The sequence below is a fragment of the Oncorhynchus mykiss genome, chromosome 9 (genome assembly GCF_057628025.1).
Source record: "Oncorhynchus mykiss isolate SJ-2025 chromosome 9, ASM5762802v1, whole genome shotgun sequence".
Taxonomy (NCBI): Eukaryota; Metazoa; Chordata; class Actinopteri; order Salmoniformes; family Salmonidae; genus Oncorhynchus; species Oncorhynchus mykiss.
Window position 1 is genome coordinate 71,706,191 of NC_143030.1, and position 26,208 is coordinate 71,732,398.

Genomic DNA, 26,208 nt, shown 5'->3' on the forward strand with positions numbered 1-26,208 from the left:
AAATGCCAAAGCAACCAAATATCTGTTTTGTTTAACTTTTCAGCCAACTACAGCCCTGTTCAAAACTATAGGGAGAATGTATAAAGTTGATTTGCCGGTGGACAACCTTTCCAATGTGGCAGTGGAACGCCGACTGGCCGCCGAGGCTGCGCTCCAGGCTCGGATCTTCAAGCATTGGAGAGAAGAGAACTGGAGGAGATGGAGGGTCAATGAGAGAAGGCCTTCGGTAAGCAACAGAGGGCAAGATATAGACAGACAGTGGGGTGTATTCATGGATGCCAAGGGAAGCCAGGCTTCCCCAAAAAATTGACCAAGAAAAAAAGAAAATACAAACACATTTTCTTCAATTCACAAGAGGCTAAATGTACAGTACACGGCCAAAAGGATATGGACACCCCTCCAAGTTAATGAATTTGGCTATTTCAGCCACACCCGTTGCTGGCAGGTGAATAAAATTGAACATACAATCTCCATAGACAAATATTGTCAGTAGAATGGCCTGTACTAAAGAGCTCAGTGACTTTCAACGTGGCACTGTCATAGGATGCCACCTTTCCAACAAGTCAGTTTGTACAATTTCTGCCCTGCCAAGAGCTGCCCCAATCAACTGTAAATGCTGTTATTGTGAGTAGCAACAATGGCTCAGCTGCAAATGTTCATCGGGAGTTTCATGAAATGAGTTTCCATGGCCAAGCAGCCGCACGCAAGCCTAAGATCACCATGCACAATTCCGATCTTTGTGGAAGAACTTAACTGGCCTGCACAGAGCCTTGACCTCAACCCTATCGAACACCTTTGGGATGAATTGGAACGCCGACTGTGAGCCAGGCCCAATCGCCCAACATCAGTGGCTGAATGGAAGCAAGTCCCTGCAGCAATGTTTCAACATCTAGTGGAAAGCCTTCTCAGAAGAGTGGATGCTGTTATAGCAGCAAAGGGGGGACCAATTCCATATTAATGCCCATGATTTTGGAATGAGATGTTCGATGAGCAGGTATCCACATACTTTTGGCCATGTAGTGTATCTGACCGGAGAAAGCATCCAAGCAAACGAAATAGCGCCCCTCTGTCTCAGTATGTGTAGCCTATCTACCTGATCATGTCTGGTCAGAAAGAGTTTGACATTGTTGCCCCCGTAGCATTGAATGCAAGCAAAGCCAGAGAGCATTTGGCCTCCCTTGATCATTTAAAAATAAATAATAATAGCCAATCAGCATTGAGCTAAACTGAGTGAACTCCACTGTGAATGGTCCTGGCGCACAAACATTTTTTTAAAGGGAAGCCAGTTTGGATTGGGCTTCACACCAATCACATCACATCAAGCCAAATGTCATTATTGACAAAAAATTGTAATTGTTGCATCTCGTTGTGTTGTCCTCTGGTGGCTAGCTAGCTAGCTAAAATTGTTCCTTTCCTAAAATTGTATGGAGATGTGGTTTTACTTAATTCTCCGTACTGGCCAAAGATTATAACAGTAATTCTGATCCAACCATATATTCATACATTGTGCACCTGGCCTGAGAGGCTGGAAGTTCAACATGTAGCTAGATGTAGTAGACTAATGTTAACTAGCTGGCTAATCGTTGCCCATGAAAGGAAATTAGGCTAGTGAGTAAGCATTTTAGCCAGGTAGCCTAGGACAACAAAATTAAAAGTGTGTACTGTATCACAGAGTGAAAACAGACAGTTTTGGCAACATGAAAGAGAGGAGGATGGCATTGGAGTTTCTCTACAAGTAGGGGGAGTCAACATGTTTTTTCTACTTACACACGCGCAAACACACACCACAAAAACACACACACGCGCAAACACACACCACAAAAACACACACATACACTCTAACACACACACACACCAGCCAAGGATGCAGATCAGGAAGCCAGTCTGGTGAGACTGAGCCGTGACATTGTGAGTACTCACAGGTTTTTACATTTTTTAAATTACAAAACGAATTGAAGAAATTAAATGATGCGTACACACTCACTCAGGAGAGATAACGAGCACATTAGACGCGACAACACACACACACATACACACATTATGCGTGGGCAGAGTGAGTGTCCTTTTATCAAAGCTTTTCCCCTCGACTCATTTGCCTGACTGACTTGGTATGAATAGATTCATCCCAGTGGGAAGCATCATTATAAATGCTTATGTTCACACTGTTTTTTCATGTCAATTATGTGGTTTCTGTTAATTACCCATTATGCAGAGTAGCTTCGCTGCACTACAGACACAGACATTGTAGCAGGTAGTCTCTTGATTTAGGAGGTTCAACCAGCCTAATCTTGTGAGCTGACATTCTGTTTCACTGAAGTAAAGTATCATAGCGGGTCTGTCTGGCTACGGGGCTAATTGAGTCTATGGCTGACCCTTCCTCGAGGTAAAAATTGTTCGTAATGACAAATCTAAAGTCAGACTACACATTACCCCGAATAGTAAGGGAGAAGAGAACATGTTAACCTGGCTGGTTGAGAAAATTCCAAGACTGTGCAAAGCTGTCATCGAGAAAATTGGTGGCTGCTTTGAAGAATCTCAAATATAAAATATATTTTGATTTGTTTAGCACTTCTTTGGTTACATGATTCCATATGTGTTATTTAATAGTTTTGATGTCTTCACTATTATGTAGAAAATAGTACAAATAAAGAAAAACCCTTGAATCAGTAGGTACTCATTCAGTGGGAGAAAGTATTCACACCTACTCATTCAATGATATATATATATATATATATATATATATATCTACAGTTAATGTCGGAAGTTTACATACACTTAGGTTGGAGTCATTAAAACTCGTTTTTCAACCACTCCACAAATTTCTTGTTAACAAACTCTAGTTTTGGCAAGTCGTTTAGGACATCTACTTTGTGCATGACACAAGTCATTTTTCCAACAATTGTTTACAGACAGATTATTTCACTTATAATTCACTGTATCACAATTCCAGTGAGTCAGAAGTTGACACACTAAGTTGACTGTGCCTTTAAACAGCTTGGAAAATTCGCAAAAATGATGTCATGGCTTTAGAAGCTTCTGATAGGCTAATTGACATTATTTGAGTCAATTGGAGGTGTACCTGCGGATGTATTTTAAGGCCTACCTTCAAACTCAGTGCCTCATGGGAAAAGCAAGATAAATCAGCCAAAACCTCAGAAAAAATATTGTAGATCTCCACAAGTCTGGTTCGTCCTTGGGAGCAATATCCAAAAGCCTGAAGGTACAAAGCCTGAAGGTACCACGTTCATCTGCACAAACAATAGTGTGCAAGTATAAACACCATGGGACCACGCAGCCGTCATACCACTCAGGAAGGAGACGCATTCTGTCTCCTAGAGTTGAATGTACTTTGGTGTGAAAAGTGCAAATCAATCCCAGAACAACTGCAAATGACCTTGTGAATATGCTGGAGGAAAGAGGTACAAAATTATCTATATCCACAGTAAAAAGGAGTCCTATATCGACATAACCTGAAAGGTTGCTCCAAAACCACCATAAAAAAAGCCAGACTTTGGTTTTAAACTGCACATGGGGACAAAGATGGTACTTTTTGGAGAAATGTCTTCTGGTCTGATGAAACAAAAATAGAACTGTTTGGCCATAATGACCATTGCTATATTTGGAGGAGAAAGGCTTGCAAGCCGAAGAACACCATCCCAACCGTGAAGCACAGGGGTGCACAACATCATGTTGTGGGGGTGCTTTGCTGCAGGAGGGACTGGTGCACTTTAAAAAATAGATGGCTTCATGAGGATGGACCATTATGTGGATATATTGAAGCAACATCTCAAGACCTCAGTCAGGAAGTTAAAGCTTGGTCGCATATGGGTCTTCCAAATGGACAATGACCCCAAGCATACTTACAAAGTTGTGGCAAAATGGCTTAAGGACAACAAAGTCAAGGTATTGGAGTGGCCATCACAAAGCCCTGACCTCAATCCCATAGAAAATTTGTGGGCAGAACTGAAATAGTGTGTGCGAACAAGGAGGCCTACTAACCTGACTCAGTTACACCAGCTCTGTCAGGAGGAATGGGCCAAAATTCACCCAACTTATTGTGGGAAGCTTGGGGAAGGCTACCCGAAACGTTTGACCCAAATTAAACAATTTTAAGGCAATGCTACCAAATACTAATTGAGTGTATGTAAACTTCTGACCCACTGGGAATGTGATGAAAGAAATAAAAGCTGAAATGAATAAATCTCTATACTATTATTTCACATTCTTAAAATAAAGTGGTGATCCTAACTGACCTGAAGACAGGAAATTTTACTATAATTAAATGACAGTAATTGTGAAAAACTGTGTTTAAATGTATTTGGCTGAGGTGTATGTAAACTTCCGACTTCAACTGTACAGTCGTGGCCAAAGGTTTTGAGAATGACACAAATATTAATTTCCACAAAGTTTGCTGCTTCTTGTACATAGAAGTGCTCCCTTTATTTTTTTTTGCAGTGTATAAAGAGATACTGTACATGGTGAAACAATTGAAAGTCCCAGTTTTCACATAAAAAGAGGGACTGTTTTATTGTAAAAACAGTCTGTGAGAGTGTATTTCTTTCCATCTTGTCTCCACCAGTCAGCGGTACCTGGCCAAGCAGCTGTACACCAGCCGACCCACAGCCCAGAACCACCCGTTTCAGCAGCAGCTCACGCTGGGGGATCACCAGCACAGACTCACCGCACAATACGGGATCTCAGATTCAGATGATAGGCACAACACAACAATAAAATCAGGTTTATGGTATAGGCACGCGTTACATGCTTTCATGTCTTTTATCGATAAGATTTAGTCACTAGGTCAAATGTTGAAGTGTTCTGCAACTTATTCTCTCAGGAGCTGTATTTGATGTATAAAATTACTATCTAGCTGTTCTTTTATGTTTCATGTGTCGTGGTCAGTATCTAATTTGGCTTATCTTTTGAAGATAAACATGCATGTTATCGTCTTTAGACATGAATGCTATGAGTAATTTAAAGGATGACAACCCGATGATGCCTCTTTTGGTTCAGATTGTTCCAAGTTCTTTTTTATTTAATCAATCACATATTTAGTTACAAGTAGCTGATTCATAATGCAGATAGTTACATTGTCATTGGGCCCATAACATACAGTACAAGACCCCCTCCATACAGTGATCCCAACCCACTTCACTTCAGTCTCAACCAATGGCACGAGCACACTAGCCCAGTCCCAGATCGGTTTGTACTGTCTTGCCAACTCCTACGACTTTAGCATGATAACAACCATAGGAGTTTGCTATACAACCCAAACAGATCTGGGACCAGGGTGTGAATTCACTACTGTACCTTCCAGTCCCCCAAATCCATTTGACTAGTGTTGCACCCCAAACAAAGCACACAGAGGCACTCTGTCTCCCCTCAGGCAGTGAAATACATAGTGTACATAGTGTCTCTCCCCTCCCTCCATCACGAATATAAATCCATGAATGTCATGTCCTAAAATAAGCTGTTGCTGTCATTCTCCTCTATACGCAATTCTTATTCACTTTTTTTATTTGCTTTTATGTTGTAAGTATAAAAAACAGGAAAGGAAAGTAAACAGAGGGGAAAAAACAAACGCTGTCGCTAAGTCTGGCTTAGACGATCTCCTCACTGACCACGTAAGAAGCAAAGCAGAGCCAGATAGATATATAGGCAGGCAGGCTGGCAGGCAGTAGAGTGAGTATCTGTGTGTTCAGTAGTTCACTCTTTCAAAGCAAACATTTGTCCTGAAATCACACCATGATAAACACAGATGGTTAGCAGCTCTATTGGCACCCTCTCCATATAGTTCACTTTTGACCAGGGCATATGGTTATTTCTCTGAACACTAAGGGCTCTGGTCATAAGTAGTGCACTATATAGGGAGCCATTTGTGACGTAATCCATAGTTGTGATAGAATAACTGGCATATTACTTCATTTTCTCATTCCCATATGAAAATAGATTTCTGAAAAGAAATGTTTTTGTCCTGAGTGTGTCTGTAACAGCAAACTACAGGGAGCTGGGCTCACTCAAACCTCTCGTTCAGACCCACTGTCTTTCTGCCAAGCCAGAGTCAATCCCACTTTCTCTTTCCCATCTCCCTGGGGATGCACTGAACAGTAACGGTTTGGCTTGCAGTCAGACCTGGGTTCAAATAGTATTCACCCTTTCTCAAATACTTCAAGCTGTGCTTGATTGAGATTGCCTGGCACAATGGAACAAATAGAGTAGTCCCAAAGGTGCAAACCTTGGTCTCTGGCGATCCAGGCAGGCCCAATCAAACTCTTCTTTGAAATAAAAATAATCTTATTTGAACCTGGGTCTGTCTCAGAATAGACTGTAGGCTAGATTGACTGGGTGAGCAGTGAGAGCAGAGTCAGCACATTGCATATGCTCCCTGTGGTGCTTCATCACAAGCTAGCTCACTGCATCCCTCCTTGCTTCATCACAAGCTAGCTCACTGCATCCCTCCTTGCTTCATCACAAGCTAGCTCACTGCATCCCTCCCTGCCTCATCATCACACTACCTCAGCACAAAAAGTGTATGAAATGGAAACCTAGTCCCATAATTAGTGCACTACATAGGGAATAAATTGTATTTTCAAACACAGTACATAGACTCTCAACAGCTACTCACTGGACTACAAAGGGACACTTTAAAGTCAGGAAACAAAACATTGATGTACATGAGGAACATTAGCCTACTTTTTAACCTCTGCTTTCAATAGGTGGGTTTTGATTCTACTGTATATATTAAAATGACATTAGCTACTGATTAATCTTGACACCCAGAACCAAATCTCACATGCGCACTTCTACTAGTAGTGATGTAAAATGTATATTTTTAGTTTTCTTTTAGAGCGTTTGTAACATGAAATGGTGTGAAGATACATTTTTTGCCTTTTAGTTTTTTTCTGTCCTATTGAATATTTGTTTTAACCGTCATCACCTTCAAAACAAGTATTCATTCATAGGTTCGCTGTTACAAAACACAAATGAAATGTATTTTTAAGTCAACTTTAAAGTAAACTTAAAACACACATTTTTATCAAACAAACTCATCGATAAATAACAATATTTTGGGTTGTATTTACATTCAGAGCGACATTTAAAAAAAAACGTGATCTTTCTAAGTCTCGTTCTTCTCTATAGAGATACCTCTGTTCTCCTTCTTAAATGCTTGTTTCCGTCTGCTTCTTGTCATCATTCTTACCATTGTCTAATTCAAAACAAAGAGTTTTTGGCATGTAAATATTATTTCTACTCAGCCCTACAAAGAACACATTCTATACATTAGATACATAAAGCAACCAATCTACAGATATGCCTTTCAGCCCAATCTGCTGATCAGGTAAGCCTGTTTTGGATTGCCAGCGTACATTGTTCATGGCTTGAATGAAAGAAAGAAAGAATGAAAGAAAGATGGAGAGAATCTGTGTATTTTACTACCAGCTAACTGTAAATATACAGAACTACTGTGCCCTACCACACATTATAGTGTGTAATAGTGTTATGTTATGCTATACTATGACATGAAGAGGTATGGGAAAGATGACATTTATCAGCTGACAGTTTAATACACCGTAGAAAGAGACAGAATAGATACAGAAAGCTAGAGGTCTACATATAAATTACAATATCATACCAATAATGAAGTCACTCTTGTAGTGAAAAGGCGAGAGTAGAGTACAGTAGAGTAGAGAGGAGTAGATTAGAGTAGAGAAGAGAGGAGTAGATTAGAGAAGAGAGGAGTAGATTAGAGTAGAGTAGAGAGGAGTAGATTAGAGTAGAGGAGTAGAGTAGAGAAGAGAGGAGTAGATTAGAATAGAGAAGAGACTAGTAGATTAGAATAGAAAATAGTAGATTAGAAGAGAGGAGTAGAGTAGAGAAGAGAGGAGTAGATTAGAGAAGAGGAATAGAGTAGAGAGGAGTAGAGAAGAGGAGTAGATTAGAGTAGAGAGGAGTAGAGTAGAGTAGAGAGGAGTAGAGTAGATAAGAGGAGAAGAGTAGATAAGAGGAGAAGAGTAGAGTAGAGAGGAGAAGATGAGGAAAGTAGAGTAGATAAGATAGAAGTAGAGTAGATAAGAGAGAAGTAGATAAGAGAGGAGTAGAGTAGATTAGAGAGGAGTAGAGTAGATTAGAGAGGAGTAGAGTAGATTAGAGAGGAGTAGAGTAGATAAGAGAGGAGTAGATAAGAGTAGAGAGGAGTAGATAAGAGTAGAGAGGAGAAGAGGAGTATAGTAGAGTAGATAAGAGTGGAGTAGAGTAGATAAGAGAGGAGTAGAGTAGATAAGAGAGGAGTAGAGTAGATTAGAGAGGAGCAGAGTGGATAAAAGGGGAGTAGAGTAGATAAGAGAGGAGTAGAGTAGAGGAGGAGAGAGGACTAGAGTAAGGATGTAATCTGGTGCTGTGTGTTGAGGGCCACTAGGCACTGGAACTCATAATGAACATGTTGTACATATCTATAATACTGTATATGGCTAGATAGATAACATTGTAGAATAACAGATGCTTCTGAATGGTCAGTAGTATATTGATCATACAGTCAGTGATCTTATCAATGGAAAAGTCAGTCAAGTAGATAGCTAGATAGATGTGTTAGAGATAGCTAGGAGTGTGTGGGCAGTGGGCATGTTTATATTGTTGACATGTTATACTGTAGTTGACAGAGATATTTTGGTCTAACAGATAAACAGTTACTAAGGCAACGGGATTATCTAAAACGGCCACCTCTAACTAACTAGCCTAATCTAAAATGGCGGCCGAGTTGGGCAGGCCATTGGTGGTGGTGTTGGGATTGAGGGGGGAGCTGTCCTGCAGTGTGCCCGGGTCCGGGGTGGCTTCGCTGGGTCGGCTGTACTGGCTGACCAGGGAGTCTTCCATGGTCACCTCAGTAACAGCAATGCTACCGTTGTTATAGCCATCCAGGTTGTCATCACTGATACACAGTTTGCTCTCATCACACAGAGACGGCTGGCTGGCTGTCCGCTTCTCCTCGTTGTCACTACAGGATGGAGGGATAAATTGTGGGGAGAGGGGGGGGGGGGGGTAGAGAAAGACGGATAGAGAGGTATAGAAAGAAAGAGGGAGATGAAAGGAGGTTGGTAGGTGGGAGAGTGTTACTATGTGTGGGTGGTTCACCAGTGGAGGCTGCTGAGGGGATGACGGCTCATAATAATGGAGCGAATGGAATGGCATCAAACCATGTGTTTGATGTATTTGATACCCTTCTACTGATTCCGCTCCAGCCATTACCACGAGCCCGTCCTCCCCAATTAAGGTGCCACCAACCTCCTGTGCGGTTCACATACCAATGTCAGTCATTGTATTGTATCACATAGCCATAGGAAGGGTATTGGCAAGGTATACTGGGAAAAGAAGAGGATAAATGGGAGAGCCTCTAGAAAAAACATAGACTATTTGGACTCAGTTGCAGGAAAGGCATGCAGAGTAGAGCACCTTACAGCATACCTCTCAAGAGATCTGGCAAAGCAGGGGAAAGCATTATGGGAGAGAGGAACAGTAATGAACACAGGACGCTGGGATAAAAACACACATATCTTTTCAAACAGGGAATCAAAGCGATTATGTTGACATTTAAAACATGCTAATTTGCAGGGTATTGACTTGCATTGTTTGTTTTTATTATTATTATTATTTATTTTTTTGCATTTTCATGACAGCAGCCAGGTAAACAAAGCCAAACCATGGATTGCTGTCTTACCTTGTCCAAAGACTGCTTACAAGGTAAGGAAACCAATATGTCATTTTGTAACTTGGGTAAACTATCTTTTTAACTAATATTCAACAATTATATAATCTACAGGTTTGAAGGAATATTAATACATGATCAATGCCTAATAATCAGTATATCGTTTGATTAGACAGGCCAACCTGTACTCTCCGAATGTTTCATCCTTCATAGGGCGCGCCTCAGAGTCTACCTGACCCTCCTCCTTATCTTTGACTGAGAGAGAGAGAGAGAGAGAGAGAGAGAGAGAGAGAGAGAGAGACAGAAAGAGAGAGAGACAGAAAGAGAGAGAGACAGAAAGAGAGAGAGCGCGCGACAGGGAGGGAGAGAGAGAGACAGATGGAAAGAGAGAGAGAGACAGATGGAAAGAGAGAGAGAGACAGAAAGAGAGAGAGCGCGCGACAGGGAGGGAGAGAGAGAGACAGATGGAAAGAGAGAGAGAGACAGATGGAAAGAGAGAGAGAGACAGAAAGAGAGAGAGACAGAAAGAGAGAGAGACAGAGAGAGACAGAAAGAGAGAGATACAGAAAGAGAGAGACAGAAAGAGAGAGAGAGCCAGAAAGAGAGAGAGAGAGAGCCAGAAAGAGAGAGAGACAGAAATAGAGAGAGACAGAAAGAGACAGAAAGAGAGAGCGCGACAGGGAGGGAGAGAGAGAGATAATTTAATTTCGGTATCTGTTCATTAATCAGTAGAATGTCCTTTCTAAGCTAGTGGCTGGCTGAGGTTTTGGTAATGCCATAGACGCTGGCCAGTTAGTGAACTAGCAGCACAACAATATAGAGAATGTGTTTTGCTTTTTTAGAGCTGCCTGGTCTGCTACATATCATGTGATTTGTCAGAAACTCCCTGACATATAGGGTTTCTCAGAAACAATCTGGTATGGCCCAACTCGGTGGACTTGTGGTTGGAGTGTCCGCCCTGATATTGGAAGTTTTATTCCCGGCCGAGTCATACCAAAGACTGTAAAAATGGGACCTGATGCGTCTTTGCTTGGCACTCAGCATTAAGGAGATAGATTGGGGCTAAGGCCCTGTGATTGACTAGCATCCTGTCCAGGAGGTGTACTTGTACATCAAGCTGCCTCAAACTATAGAAACAGCCAAGGCTCCTGCAAGGCTACTTACTTACCATATTTTATATGTGGTTTGTTGTAACTACCTACAGGAATATATGCATTTTGTTAGAGACTATATTCTACAGTATATGTGGTGTGTTAGAAACTACATTCTACAGTATATGTGGTGTGTTAGAAACTATATTCTACAGTATATGTGGTGTGTTAGAAACTATATTCTACAGTATATGTGGTGTGTTAGAAACTATATTCTACAGTATATGTGGTGTGTTAGAAACTATATTCTACAGTATATGTGGTGTTAGAAACTATATTCTACAGTATATGTAGTGTGTTAGAAACTATATTCTACAGTATATGTGGTGTGTTAGAAACTATATTCTACAGTATATGTGGTGTTAGAAACTATATTCTACAGTATATGTGGTGTGTTAGAAACTATATTCTACAGTATATGTGGTGTGTTAGAAACTATATTCTACAGTATATGTGGTGTGTTAGAAACTATATTCTACAGTATATGTAGTGTGTTAGAAACTACATTCTACAGTATATGTAGTGTGTTAGAAACTATATTCTACAGTATATGTGGTGTGTTAGAAACTATATTCTACAGTATATGTGGTGTGTTAGAAACTATATTCTACAGTATATGTGGTTTATCAGAAACTATATTCTACAGTATATGTAGTGTGTTAGAAACTATATTCTACAGTATATGTGGTGTGTTAGAAACTATATTCTACAGTATATGTGGTGTGTTAGAAACTATATTCTACAGTATATGTGGTTTATCAGAAACTATATTCTACAGTATATGTGGTGTGTTAGAAACTATATTCTACAGTATATGTGGTGTGTTAGAAACTATATTCTACAGTATATGTAGTGTGTTAGAAACTATATTCTACAGTATATGTGGTGTGTTAGAAACTACATTCTACAGTATATGTGGTGTTAGAAACTACATTCTACAGTATATGTGGTGTGTTAGAAACTATATTCTACAGTATATGTGGTGTGTTAGAAACTATATTCTACAGTATATGTGGTGTGTTAGAAACTATATTCTACAGTATATGTGGTGTGTTAGAAACTACATTCTACAGTATATGTAGTGTGTTAGAAACTACATTCTACAGTATATGTGGTGTGTTAGAAACTATATTCTACAGTATATGTGGTGTGTTAGAAACTATATTCTACAGTATATGTGGTGTGTTAGAAACTATATTCTACAGTATATGTGGTGTGTTAGAAACTATATTCTACAGTATATGTGGTGTGTTAGAAACTATATTCTACAGTATATGTGGTGTGTTAGAAACTACATTCTACAGTATATGTGGTGTGTTAGAAACTATATTCTACAGTATATGTGGTTTATTATAAACTACATTCTACAGTATATGTGGTGTGTTAGAAACTACATTCTACAGTATATGTGGTGTGTTAGAAACTATATTCTACAGTATATGTGGTGTGTTAGAAACTATATTCTACAGTATATGTGGTGTGTTAGAAACTACATTCTACAGTATATGTGGTGTGTTAGAAACTATATTCTACAGTATATGTGGTGTGTTAGAAACTATATTCTACAGTATATGTGGTGTTAGAAACTACATTCTACAGTATATGTGGTGTTAGAAACTACATTCTACAGTATATGTGGTGTGTTAGAAACTATATTCTACAGTATATGTGGTGTGTTAGAAACTACATTCTACAGTATATGTGGTGTTAGAAACTACATTCTACAGTATATGTGGTGTGTTAGAAACTATATTCTACAGTATATGTGGTGTGTTAGAAACTACATTCTACAGTATATGTGGTGTGTTAGAAACTACATTCTACAGTATATGTGGTGTGTTAGAAACTATATTCTACAGTATATGTGGTGTGTTAGAAACTATATTCTACAGTATATGTAGTGTGTTAGAAACTACATTCTACAGTATATGTGGTGTGTTAGAAACTACATTCTACAGTATATGTGGTGTGTTAGAAACTATATTCTACAGTATATGTGGTGTGTTAGAAACTATATTCTACAGTATATGTGGTGTTAGAAACTACATTCTACAGTATATGTGGTGTGTTAGAAACTATATTCTACAGTATATGTGGTGTGTTAGAAACTACATTCTACAGTATATGTGGTGTGTTAGAAACTATATTCTACAGTATATGTAGTGTGTTAGAAACTATATTCTACAGTATATGTAGTGTGTTAGAAACTACATTCTACAGTATATGTGGTGTGTTAGAAACTATATTCTACAGTATATGTGGTTTGTTAGAAACTATATTCTACAGTATATGTGGTGTGTTAGAAACTACATTCTACAGTATATGTGGTGTGTTAGAAACTACATTCTACAGTATATGTGGTGTGTTAGAAACTACATTCTACAGTATATGTAGTGTGTTAGAAACTATATTCTACAGTATATGTGGTTTATTATAAACTACATTCTACAGTATATGTGGTGTGTTAGAAACTACATTCTACAGTATATGTAGTGTGTTAGAAACTACATTCTACAGTATATGTGGTGTTAGAAACTATATTCTACAGTATATGTAGTGTGTTAGAAACTACATTCTACAGTATATGTAGTGTGTTAGAAACTATATTCTACAGTATATGTGGTTTATTATAAACTACATTCTACAGTATATGTGGTGTGTTAGAAACTACATTCTACAGTATATGTAGTGTGTTAGAAACTACATTCTACAGTATATGTGGTGTGTTAGACCTGACGTGGTTTGTCTGGTATCTGGTGGTGTTATATTTACAACTACCTGAATACTTTCCCCCTTTGCCCCTCTTGATAAAGCAGAGGATGAGCAGCACCAGCAGCAACAGCACGATGGCGCTCACGAGCCCAATAAACCAGCCCTGAGTAGCAAAGCCTGTCTGCATATCCATCACCCCTACATAGGGAGGGAGGGAGGGAGGGAGGGAGGGAGGGAGGGAGGGAGGGAGGGAGGGAGGGAGGGAGGGAAGACAGATGGGAATGGACAGAGATCGAGTGAAAGGGAGAGAGGGTCGTAGCAAGGGATCGTAGAGAGACGTAGGGGAATGAAAGGAAGGATGAAAGGAAGAGAAGAGATTAAGAAGAGAGGGTGGGTATGGAGCGCACACGCACTGTGGCTCAGTCGATACACACACTCACACAGACATAACCTAACATACATTACACTAGGGATGTAGGAAATACAGTCCAATTCCCCAAACAAATACTACTAATGGAGCACTTCATTTGGCCTCTGAACGTCTTGCCATCTAGCCTCTTTCATGTAGGACATTTCAAAGCCAAGCACTTCCAACAATAGCAGAGTGCTGCTGCACACTGTCAGATGTAGGCAGGAGAGGCCCAAAGGAGAAGCTGTTTTGCTGTGCGTGTCTGTGTGTGTGTGTGTGTGTGTGTGTGTGTGTGTGTGTGTGTGTGTGTGTGTGTGTGTGTGTAGCCTGGGATTCCTACCAATCCCTCGGTTTCAGTCTCCCAGAATATATATATATATATATATTACTGCCTCCGGTACCTGCTCCCTTTGTGGTGATCTCAGTCTCCCAGAAGGTGTTGTTGCTGAAGGTGAATCTGAGGCGGTACTGTGACCCCGGGGTCAGACCTTTCAGCTGGTAGAATGATGCAGACGAGTTCAGCTTCTCAGACTGCTTCCACTTCCCACCGTCTGAAGACAAAATAACCACTTTATTTGTTTAGACATAGAAATAGACAAAATATATATTTTTCCTTCTTGTTCTTACAGGCAGGGGAGTGAAGTTATATTTAAAGATTTTTATTTTAAAAACATGTCAGTCTCCTCCAGAGCGACTATGTTTAAATTTCACATTTACAGTCAGTTACATGTGTGTTTGGTGTGTTCCAGGTATACTGTTGGTCAGCTGGTAGTGTATGTTCTTGTTGAGGTACAGGACCTGCACGGCCACATGCACACACAAAGCTCATACGTACCTTGCTTGTTGAGGTACTGGACCTGGAAGCTCACACTCCTCTGTCTCTGGCCTGGCACCCAGCTCAGGTTAACAGACTTCTCTCCTACATACAAGCTGATGTTGGACGGAGGAGCTGGAATGGGTTGAGAAGGGGTTCGGGTGATTCTCATGGAACCAGTTGTAACCATGGCAGTAGCAAATTGAGTTAGAAAACCATGATGCATCTGCAACAATCAGTTATCATTCTAAAGACTAAGATGCCTAGTTTATGGTGCAGTATTTTATTTGAAATACCTTTGATATTTTACAATAATTTTGTACAGATTTCACCCCAAATTCTTATTACCAAAATGCATCCAGATTAAATTATCTGATCATTTTATACAATTTTACCTTAGAAAAACCAAACCTAACTGAATAAAACACAAAATATTTTGCTGTTGTTTGTCCATAAATCATACAAATGGTATACTAGTTGAAGTTTACATTAAACTATAATATTTCTTACATAAAAACACAGTGTGTTTGTTTCTCATTACATAACACTTTTTCAAGTTGCTGTAAAAATTCCAATCAAAGTTTTATTCACCCATGATACATCATCTAGAGGAGTAGTCCTTGGATGAGCACAAGTTCATTTAATTTATTCACCCATGATACATCATCTAGAGGAGTAGTCCTTAGATGAGTGTAACGGATGTGAAACATCTAGTTTAGTTAGCGGTGCGCGCTAAATAGCGTTTCAATCGGTGACGTCACTTGCTCTGAGACCTTGAAGTAGTGGTTCCCCTTGCTCTGCAAGAGCCGCGGTTTGTGTGGAGCGATGGGTAACGATGCTTCGTGGGTGACTGTTGTTGATGTGTGCAGAGGGGACGGTCTAACGTTATACTGTTACACGAGCACAAATTAATTTCATTTATTCACCCATGATACATAATCTAGAGGCGTAGTCCTTAGATGAAGTTCATTTCATTTATTCACCTATATGCCTTCAGAATGAGGATCTTATTCTCAAAACAACCCCTTTACGACACTTGACCTTCTCATTGCCGAAATTACTAAAAAGCTCAAATTGAGAAAAACTTAGAGAATTATTACCTTACCAACGTGGAGGCATGAATGGGCTTTAGTGATGTGGTCAATTGTTTGCTGACTCATAATGGCTGTCTCCTATTACCTGAAGATTGAGCGAAGGGCCTTTCATTAACAAAACACACATTTCTAATTTACGCATCATTTTTAGGTTTCTAATTTCCGCATCATTTTTCGGTCTGTTTCAGTCATGAGAACCTTAATTGATGTAATGATAATAAGCTCATTATAATGTAAAGTCAGGGGATGTTCTGGTAACTTTAATTATTCACAAGGCCCACTGCTTACACCTATTGTATAGCTTTTTTTTGTAAAACATCAGTTATTTGATTAAGTAGGGGTTGTCAAGAAATACACATTTAATTTACTTGAAGCCACAATATGGAGTTTGTGTTTCAGCAAAGAGCAACCCTGCCACTTAAAGGAGGAGATGTTGACAGGTGCACCTGTTTTAGCGCTTACCTATACTGTCGTCTGATATCCCAAGACAGTTTTGGTCCATATCCCACATATTTAAATACTTTACAGGCATATCATGTTATGTAATTTATCCTTAGGATCCCATTCAATTTTGAAATGCATCTAAAATACCTTGGAACTTGGAACCACACATATCCATGTCATTATTACACCAACATTGCCTGTAAAGGCCTTGGAGAAATTCGTTTTTTTATAGTGACTTATTTATACTTAAATCCACGTTTGAAAATACTTGCGCGTAATTACAGTCAGGTTAAAATAAATAGTGGGGGTACGCCATACCGGTAAAACGTGACAGTCAGTATATTTGGTATTTGCTGCGCACGCTGCCCTTCCGATCACAATATATAGGCCAATACACCATTATTTAATTAACATGAACAATTTGCGATTTATTTTGTAGTATACGCTTCAAATTGCGTTGTGGTTTGAGAAGAACCCTACACTTTGTCAAGGCGCGGATGAGTGGCCGAGATTTATGGATTGAAACTCTTGGCCTTCCGTAGAGACGGTCGCGGACAAGGCGGAGATGTGTGGCGGAGACCGAGGTGCGCGTGGAGAACAGTGGATCCAATCAATTCAGGCTACAAGTGTAGGTCTCACAACATTCACATAATTTCATTACGCTACTGGTAGGATAAATTATGTCTGTTTCCATTCATCAAATTGCGTGTGCACAGTGCACGTGAACGAAAGTGCGCGTGTAGCCTACAGCCTTTGTTAAGTTATTGACAATCGGATGAAAACATCATAACATCATCACATTAAAAGGCATACTGTAGGCAGCGTGATGCATACTGTAGGCAGCGTGTCCATAATGCTAGGAGAAGCTAAGCTTTTCCTAAAGTAAATTGAATTAAATAGCCAAAAGTATATAGCCTAATTAGCGTATTCCTGTCTATACAGAAATCTAAAATAAAATAATTAAAAATATAATTTTAAATCGCATTGCCTATAGTTGGAAGGGCAGCGTGCGCAGCAATTACCAAATATACTGAGCAAAAATATTAATGCAATATGCAACAATTTAAAAGATTTTACTGGGTTACAGTTCATAAGGGAATCAGTCAATTGAAATAAATTAGGCCCTAATCTATGGATTTCACATGACTGGGCAGGGGTGCAGCCATGGGTGGGCTTTGGAGGGCATAGGCCCACCCACTTCGCAACCAGGCCCAGCCACTGGGGAGCCAGTGATAGAGATAGGCTTTATTACAGACATAAATACTCGTCACCCTCGCATTGTGTTGTGTGACAAAACTTCACATTTTAAAGTGGCCTTTTATTGTCCCCAGCACAAGGTGTACCTGTGTAATGATCATGCTGTTCAATCAGCTTCTTGATAAGCCACACCTGTCAGGTGGATGGATTATCTTGGCCATGGAGACATTTCTCACTAACAGGGATGTAAACAAATTTGTGAACAGAATTTTAGAGAAATAAACTTTTTGTAAGGATGGAACATTTTCTTGGATTTTTTTCTTTCAGCTCATGGAACATTGGACCAACACACATGTTGTGTTTATATTTTTGTTTAGTGTAGATGATTGTTAAGTTGCGTCTGTCAGTGAAAAGCAGAAAGACCCAGCCAGGCATATCTCAATATTTAAAAATACAATCATGGAAAGCTGTTGCTGTAAAGAGTTGACAATGAAAAGACTCCAATCTGTCTTATCAACATTCTTAATATAAAGGAGCAAACACGAGCCTATCTTACATCGGCCATATCCCCGGTAAGTGTGCATATAAACTGTCTTCAAATAAAATAAAATAAAATAGTAGTTGTCACATGCACCAAATATAACCTTACAGTGAAATGCTTACTTACAAGCCCTTAACCAACAATGCAGTTTAAAGAAAATAGAGTTAAGAAAATATTTACTAAATAAAGTTATTTTTTTATATATTTTTTAAATAACACAGCAAAATGACTATAACGAGGCACTATACAGGGGATACTGTTACTGAGTCAATGTGCGGGGGTACAGGTTAGTCGAGGTCATTTGTACATGTAGGTAGGGGTAAAGTGACTATGCATAGATAATAAACAAGAGAGTAGCAGCAGTGTAAAAACAAAGGGGTGGCCAATGTAAATAGTCCGGGTGGCCATTTGATGAATTGTTCAGCAGACGTATGGCTTGGGGGATAGAAGCTGTTAAGAAGCCTCTTGGACCTAGACTTGGCACTCCGGTACCACTTGCCATGTGATAGCAGAGAGAACAGTCTATGACTTTGGTGACTGGAGTCTTTGACAATTTTTGGGGCCTTCCTCTGACACCGCCTGGTATATGCCACTTTTGTTTGTTTTTGGACAATAATTTCCTCCTACAGGTTAGATGGACGTCATATTCTATGTGTCGCCCCTTTTCATAGGACGATTATATGGATCAGACAACATCTGTTTGTCAGCGTCAGCAGAGTAGGCTACCCTGTCATTTTTGAAGTATAAAAAAATGTGCAAAGAAATTAATTCCACTTTCACCCCTCATTACAGTACTTATAATTAAGATGAGGGGTAATTTAGTCAATTTTATTAAGATCAGTGATTTCAGTATTATGCAAGTCAAATTTTGCGATTAACAGATGACAGTTTGATGATGTATTGGGTTAATGAATCTCTAGTAGAGCTCATTACAGTTCTTCAATGGCAAACTTTGCAACACTCATTACCAAAACATACATTCTCATCTACAAAACCTGTTTATTATTGTCATAAGCACCAATATTTAGAAAATATTAGGATAAATAAATGTCTACTTTGGTCATTTTGGCCGAATCAGATGGTGTGTTTGTTCTTTATCCAAATATGTGTACATAAAAATAATAAGTCATTTTGGCCGAATCAGATGGTGTGTTTGTTCTTTATCCAAATATGTGTACATAAAAATAATAAGTCATTTTGACAAAAAACAAGATTCAAAAAAGATTGTGTGTTGCATTAATGAGATAAATGATAAAGTAAAAGTTTATAGTTAAATAAGAAATATATTTGTTTTCATTGTATGTTTACCTCAGGCCTTTTCATTATGTAAGCAATGTTAAAAAAAATATTAGATTTGTTAATAACTTTTTGGGACTTCAAAAACTGCTGCGGTAATGAGAATTTGACATTGCTAGTTGTGGAAATTGTAGTAGAATACATAATATTTCATCAATAAACATAACAATAATTATGAAATAGATCAATACAGATACTAATCTTAGTGATCCAAGAAGAATTATGGTGGAAAATGTTTATTTCAATTGTGTGCCATTTTCGTGAGAATCACCAAGTTAGAATCTCTTTCACCCTTTTAGTGTTAAACCACTCAATAATATTACTTATGCGCTAATACTCCACAATGTCACCACAGCATGATACATCCACCAGTAAACAATATGTTTTAATGTCGGGTTTTATGTGTATGAAACTGGGAGACACATTTCCACATTGTGTAGACAAAACCGTTGTTCTACTTCTAATCGTCCTGCAGTACTGCCTCCGTCCAGTGTGGTGCCTGGTGATAGGCTCTCAATCAGTCAACCTGTTAGTGTTAACCCTCTCGGTGTGTTCTATAAATACTCCTCCTGCAGTACTACCTCCAGTGTGGTGCCTGGTGATGGGCTCTCAATCAATAAACCTGTTAGTGTTAACCCTCTCGGTGTGTTCTATAAATACTCCTCCTGCAGTACTGCCTCCAGTGTGGTGCCTGGTGATAGGCTCTCAATCAGTCAACTTGTTAGTGTTAACCCTCTCGGTGTGTTCTATAAATACTCCTCCTGCAGTACTACCTCCAGTGTGGTGCCTGGTGATAGGCTCTCAATCAGTCAACCTGTTAGTGTTAACCCTCTCGGTGTGTTCTATAAATACTCCTCCTGCAGTACTACCTCCAGTGTGGTGCCTGGTGATGGGCTCTCAATCAGTCAACCTGTTAGTGTTAACCCTCTCGGTGTGTTCTATAAATACTCCTCCTGCAGTACTACCTCCAGTGTGGTGCCTGGTGATGGGCTCTCAATCAATAAACCTGTTAGTGTTAACCCTCTCGATGTGTTCTATAAATACTCCTCCTGCAGTACTACCTCCAGTGTGGTGCCTGGTGATAGGCTCTCAATCAATAAACCTGTTAGTGTTAACCCTCTCGGTGTGTTCTATAAATACTCCTCCTGCAGTACTACCTCCAGTGTGGTGCCTGGTGATGGGCTCTCAATCAGTCAACCTGTTAGTGTTAACCCTCTCGATGTGTTCTATAAATACTCCTCCTGCAGTACTACCTCCAGTGTGGTGCCTGGTGATAGGCTCTCAATCAATAAACCTGTTAGTGTTAACCCTCTCGGTGTGTTCTATAAATACTCCTCCTGCAGTACTACCTCCAGTGTGGTGCCTGGTGATGGGCTCTCAATCAGTCAACCTGTTAGGGTTAACCCTCTCGGTGTGTTCTATAAATACTCCTCCTGCAGTACTACCTCCAGTGTGGTGCCTGGTGATAGGCTCTCAATCAGTCAACCTGTTAGTGTTAACCCTCTCGGTGTGTTCTATAAATACTCCTCCTGCAGTACTACCTCCAGTGTGGTGCCTGGTGATAGGCTCTCAATCAGTCAACCTGTTAGTGTTAACCCTCTCGGTGTGTTCTATAAATACTCCTCCTGCAGTACTACCTCTAGTGTGGTGCCTGGTGATGGGCTCTCAATCAATAAACCTGTTAGTGTTAACCCTCTCGGTGTGTTCTATAAATACTCCTCCTGCAGTACTACCTCCAGTGTGGTGCCTGGTGATGGGCTCTCAATCGATAAACCTGTTAGTGTTAACCCTCTCGATGTGTTCTATAAATACTCCTCCTGCAGTACTACCTCCAGCCTGGTGATGGGCTCTCAATCAATAAACCTGTTAGTGTTAACCCTCTCGGTGTGTTCTATAAATACTCCTCCTGCAGTACTACCTCCAGCCTGGTGATGGGCTCTCAATCAATAAACCTGTTAGTGTTAACCCTCTCTGTGTGTTCTATAAATACTCCTCCTGCAGTACTACCTCCAGTGTGGTGCCTGGTGATAGGCTCTCAATCAATAAACCTGTTAGTGTTAACCCTCTCGGTGTGTTCTATAAATACTCCTCCTGCAGTACTACCTCCAGTGTGGTGCCTGGTGATAGGCTCTCAATCAATAAACCTGTTAGTGTTAACCCTCTCGATGTGTTCTATAAATACTCCTCCTGCAGTACTGCCTCCAGTGTGGTGCCTGGTGATGGGCTCTCAATCAATAAACCTGTTAGTGTTAACCCTCTCGGTGTGTTCTATAAATACTCCTCCTGCAGTACTGCCTCCAGTGTGGTGCCTGGTGATAGGCTCTCAATCAATAAACCTGTTAGTGTTAACCCTCTCGGTGTGTTCTATAAATACTCCTCCTGCAGTACTACCTCCAGTGTGGTGCCTGGTGATGGGCTCTCAATCAATAAACCTGTTAGTGTTAACCCTCTCGATGTGTTCTATAAATACTCCTCCTGCAGTACTGCCTCCAGTGTGGTGCCTGGTGATAGGCTCTCAATCAGTCAACCTGTTAGTGTAAACCCTCTCGGTGTGTTCTATAAATATTCATCCTGCAGTACTACCTCCGTCCAGTGTGGTAGCCCCCTCCCTGGTGATAGGCTCTCCGTCCCCGGCCGAGGTGCGCCCCCTCAGGTAGAAGCGGTAGCGGCTGTGAGGGTCCAACTGCTTCAGGGTCAGGTGAGTGACCTTGTGATCGTCTATCGTCTCCACCTGCATCGGGCTGTCACTCTTTACGACTACAGAGGGCAGACAGGAAGGTTAGGGTGTGTGTGTGTGTGCGTGTGTTTATTTGTGTGTGTGTGTGTGTGTGTCTGTCTATCAGTGTGGTCGTCTATGGTCTCCACATGCATCGGGCTGTCGTCACTCTTCACGACTATAGGGGCATAGAGAGGAAAGGTCGACTAGAACAGTCAATAACGTTTTTCTGTGACAGCATTTGAGGAATAGTCTATAACATTATGTAGGTTTGTCTCTGACATAGTTGAGGAATAGTCTATAACGTTATGTAGGTTTGTCTCTGACATAGTTGAGGAAGGGTCTATAACGTTATGTAGGTTTGTCTCTGGCATAGTTGAGGAATAGTCTATAACGTTATGTAGGTTTGTCTCTGACATAGTTGAGGAATAGTCTATAACGTTATGTAGGTTTGTCTCTGGCATAGTTGAGGAATAGTCTATAACGTTATGTAGGTTTGTCTCTGACATAGTTGAGGAATAGTCTATAACGTTATGTAGGTTTGTCTCTGACATAGTTGAGGAAGGGTCTATAACGTTATGTAGGTTTGTCTCTGGCATAGTTGAGGAATAGTCTATAACGTTATGTAGGTTTGTCTCTGACATAGTTGAGGAATAGTCTATAACGTTATGTAGGTTTGTCTCTGACATAGTTGAGGAATAGTCTATAACGTTATGTAGGTTTGTCTCTGACATAGTTGAGGAATAGTCTATAACGTTATGTAGGTTTGTCTCTGGCATAGTTGAGGAATAGTCTATAACGTTATGTAGGTTTGTCTCTGACATAGTTGAGGAATAGTCTATAACGTTATGTAGGTTTGTCTCTGGCATAGTTGAGGAATAGTCTATAACGTTATGTAGGTTTGTCTCTGACATAGTTGAGGAATAGTCTATAACGTTATGTAGGTTTGTCTCTGGCATAGTTGAGGAATAGTCTATAACGTTATGTAGGTTTGTCTCTGACATAGTTGAGGAATAGTCTATAACGTTATGTAGGTTTGTCTCTGACATAGTTGAGGAATAGTCTATAACGTTATGTAGGTTTGTCTCTGGCATAGTTGAGGAATAGTCTATAACGTTATGTAGGTTTGTCTCTGACATAGTTGAGGAAGGGTCTATAACATTATGTAGGTTTGTCTCTGACATAGTTGAGGAATAGTCTATAACGTTATGTAGGTTTGTCTCTGGCATAGTTGAGGAATAGTCTATAACGTTATGTAGGTTTGTCTCTGACATAGTTGAGGAATAGTCTATAACGTTATGTAGGTTTGTCTCTGGCATAGTTGAGGAATAGTCTATAACGTTATGTAGGTTTGTCTCTGACATAGTTGAGGAATAGTCTATAACGTTATGTAGGTTTGTCTCTGACATAGTTGAGGAATAGTCTATAACGTTATGTAGGTTTGTCTCTGACATAGTTGAGGAATAGTCTATAACGTTATGTAGGTTTGTCTCTGACATAGTTGAGGAATAGTCTATAACGTTATGTAGGTTTGTCTCTGGCATAGTTGAGGAATAGTCTATAACGTTATGTAGGTTTGTCTCTGACATAGTTGAGGAATAGTCTATAACGTTATGTAGGTTTGTCTCTGACATAGTTGAGGAATAGTCTATAACGATATGTAGGTTTGTCTCTGGCATAGTTGAGGAAGGGTCTATAACATTATGTAGGTTTGTCTCTGACATAGTTGAGGAAGGGTCTATAACATTATGTAGGTTTGTCTCTGACATAGTTGAGGAAGGGTCTATAACATTATGTAGGTTTGTCTCTGACATAGTTGAGGAATAGTCTATAACGTTATGTAGGTTTGTCTTGATGGATTGATGGAATATGATTGATATATAATTCACTAGCCATCTCTAGAAGTGACTGGTAATACATCAACAACATGTCACTGAGAAACAACAGAGATAGATCAGTGATACCATATGATAATAAGTAGCACTGTTGTCTTTTACAAGACAGAGAAACAGACAAGATGTGTAGACTTGCTGTGACAGTCAGTTGAACACACATATTTACATTTCAGTCATTTAAAGGAGTAATTAGGATTAAGTGCCTTGCTCAAGGGCACATCACTAGATTACTAGACTACCCTCGTCTGAATAAAGATAGCCAGTTAAGGGGGAGAGGTGTAGTAAGGTAACCACTCTGGTACTGCAGCAGGTATCCTTTGAGAACCCCATTGGGTTGGGCAGGAGGTGTCCAGTGTAGGGTCATCTCTGTGCCTGCATGGCTGTCCAGGCGTAAGGACATCGGGGGGCCAGGAGCTGACAGGAACACAGGCACGCTTGATTAGAGTATCCTTCCACTGCAGTGTACACTGTCCCCCCCCCCCCCCCTGCTTTTCCCTTTCTCTCACCTCCCTCGTCAGTTTCAAAGGACAGAGTCTCGGAGGGGGGGCCCTCTCCCTTGCTGTTGAACACAGTGACAGTGAGGGTGTAGTGAGAGTAGGGTCTGAGTCCCCCCAGGACTCTCTTCTCCTCTTTGGGCCCTGTCTCCACCTCAACACTGGTGTCTGGCTCTCTAGCCCTACGGCCTTGGTGGTGGCCCCTGGAGCCAAACCTCAGCAGATGGATCTGGTGAGGAGAGAGGGCAGAGGAGGAAGGTTATAAGCTGTAATAATGCTCTATGTAGCTCTATGTAGCTGTGAGGTCATGTTTATGATGTGTAATGCATGCAGCCCGGCAGGTGGATCTGGGAGGGAAGAAGTTATAAAGCTCTATGTGGCCATAATGTCATGGTTATGATGTTGATATGACACACAGAGGGGGGAAGGAGTAAAGGGGACAGGAAATTGACAGTCATTGTATCTCTCTTGTAGTAGAAGCTATTTCAGTGCCAGAGCTGGAGTTGAACATGGACATGGTGCAAGTCACCTTATATCCCAGCAGGTGTCCTCTGACAGTCTTTTCGTTCACTGGTTCCCATGTCACCCTGATGGCTGAACTGTTGAGCAGCACCATAGCCACATTCTGAGGAGCCTTCAGGGGGACTGGAGGAAGGGGGGGGGAGAGAGAGAGAGAGAGATGCAGAGAGGGGAGAGAATCATCATCAGCATCATAATCACTTGAGTTTACCGGTGAACCCAATAGACTAATTGGTCATCATTAGAGGGAGAATAAGAGGAGAGAATGAGAACAGCAGGAATGAGAGTGAGGGAGAGACAGAAACAGAGGGAGTGTTCAGGGGAGAGGGTTAGACACCTCTGTATATACAGTGCCTTGCGAAAGTATTCGGCCCCCTTGAACTTTGCGACCTTTTGCCACATTTCAGGCTTCAAACATAAAGATATAAAACTGTATTTTTTTGTTAAGAATCAACAACAAGTGGGACACAATCATGAAGTGGAACGACATTTATTGGATATTTCAAACTTTTTTAACAAATCAAAAACTGAAAAATTGGGCGTGCAAAATGATTCAGCCCCCTTAAGTTAATACTTTGTAGCGCCACCTTTTGCTGCGATTACAGCTGTAAGTCGCTTGGGGTATGTCTCTATCAGTTTTGCACATCGAGAGACTGACATTTTTTCTCATTCCTCCTTGCAAAACAGCACGAGCTCAGTGAGGTTGGATGGAGAGCATTTGTGAACAGCAGTTTTCAGTTCTTTCCACAGATTCTCGATTGGATTCAGGTCTGGACTTTGACTTGGCCATTCTAACACCTGGATATGTTTATTTTTGAACCATTCCATTGTAGATTTTGCTTTATGTTTTGGATCATTGTCTTGTTGGAAGACAAATCTCCGTCCCAGTCTCAGGTCTTTTGCAGACTCCACCATTCTTCCAGAATGGTCCTGTATTTGGCTCCATCCATCTTCCCATCAATTTTAACCATCTTCCCTGTCCCTGCTGAAGAAAAGCAGGCCCAAACCATGATGCTGCCACCACCATGTTTGACAGTGGGGATGGTGTGTTCTGGCTGATGAGCTGTGTTGCTTTTACGCCAAACATATCGTTTTGCATTGTTGCCAAAAAGTTCAATTTTGGTTTCATCTGACCAGAGCACCTTCTTCCACATGTTTGGTGTGTCTCCCAGGTGGCTTGTGGCAAACTTTAAACAACATTTTTTATGGATATCTTTAAGAAATGG

At 40.4% G+C, this 26,208-nt stretch overlaps 1 protein-coding gene and 1 long non-coding RNA gene across 4 annotated transcripts in view; one reads left to right on the forward strand and one right to left on the reverse strand.

The window, feature by feature from the left end:
• Positions 1-43: 43 nt before the first annotated feature.
• On the forward strand, positions 44-5,012 carry LOC118966099 (uncharacterized). Its single transcript, XR_005053327.2, has 2 exons — positions 44-226; positions 4,580-5,012. It is a non-coding gene; the product is annotated as an uncharacterized LOC118966099 (long non-coding RNA).
• l1cama (L1 cell adhesion molecule, paralog a) overlaps positions 5,003-26,208 on the reverse strand; it is a 118,589-nt gene continuing 97,383 nt past the window's right edge. Inside the window, exons 19-27 of one of the 3 annotated variants that reach the window (XM_090185296.1) lie at positions 24,993-25,108; positions 24,476-24,692; positions 24,264-24,383; positions 21,942-22,115; positions 14,808-14,921; positions 14,374-14,523; positions 13,630-13,761; positions 9,883-9,955; positions 5,003-8,992 (exon numbers count right to left, since the gene is read on the reverse strand). In XM_090185296.1, the coding sequence (XP_090041422.1) occupies positions 8,734-8,992; positions 9,883-9,955; positions 13,630-13,761; positions 14,374-14,523; positions 14,808-14,921; positions 21,942-22,115; positions 24,264-24,383; positions 24,476-24,692; positions 24,993-25,108 (1,355 nt within the window). In that variant the 3' untranslated portion in view covers positions 5,003-8,733. The remainder of the gene's footprint in view (positions 8,993-9,882; positions 9,956-13,629; positions 13,762-14,373; positions 14,524-14,807; positions 14,922-21,941; positions 22,116-24,263; positions 24,384-24,475; positions 24,693-24,992; positions 25,109-26,208) is intronic. The other 2 variants (XM_090185297.1, XM_090185298.1) reach the window with 2 other exon arrangements.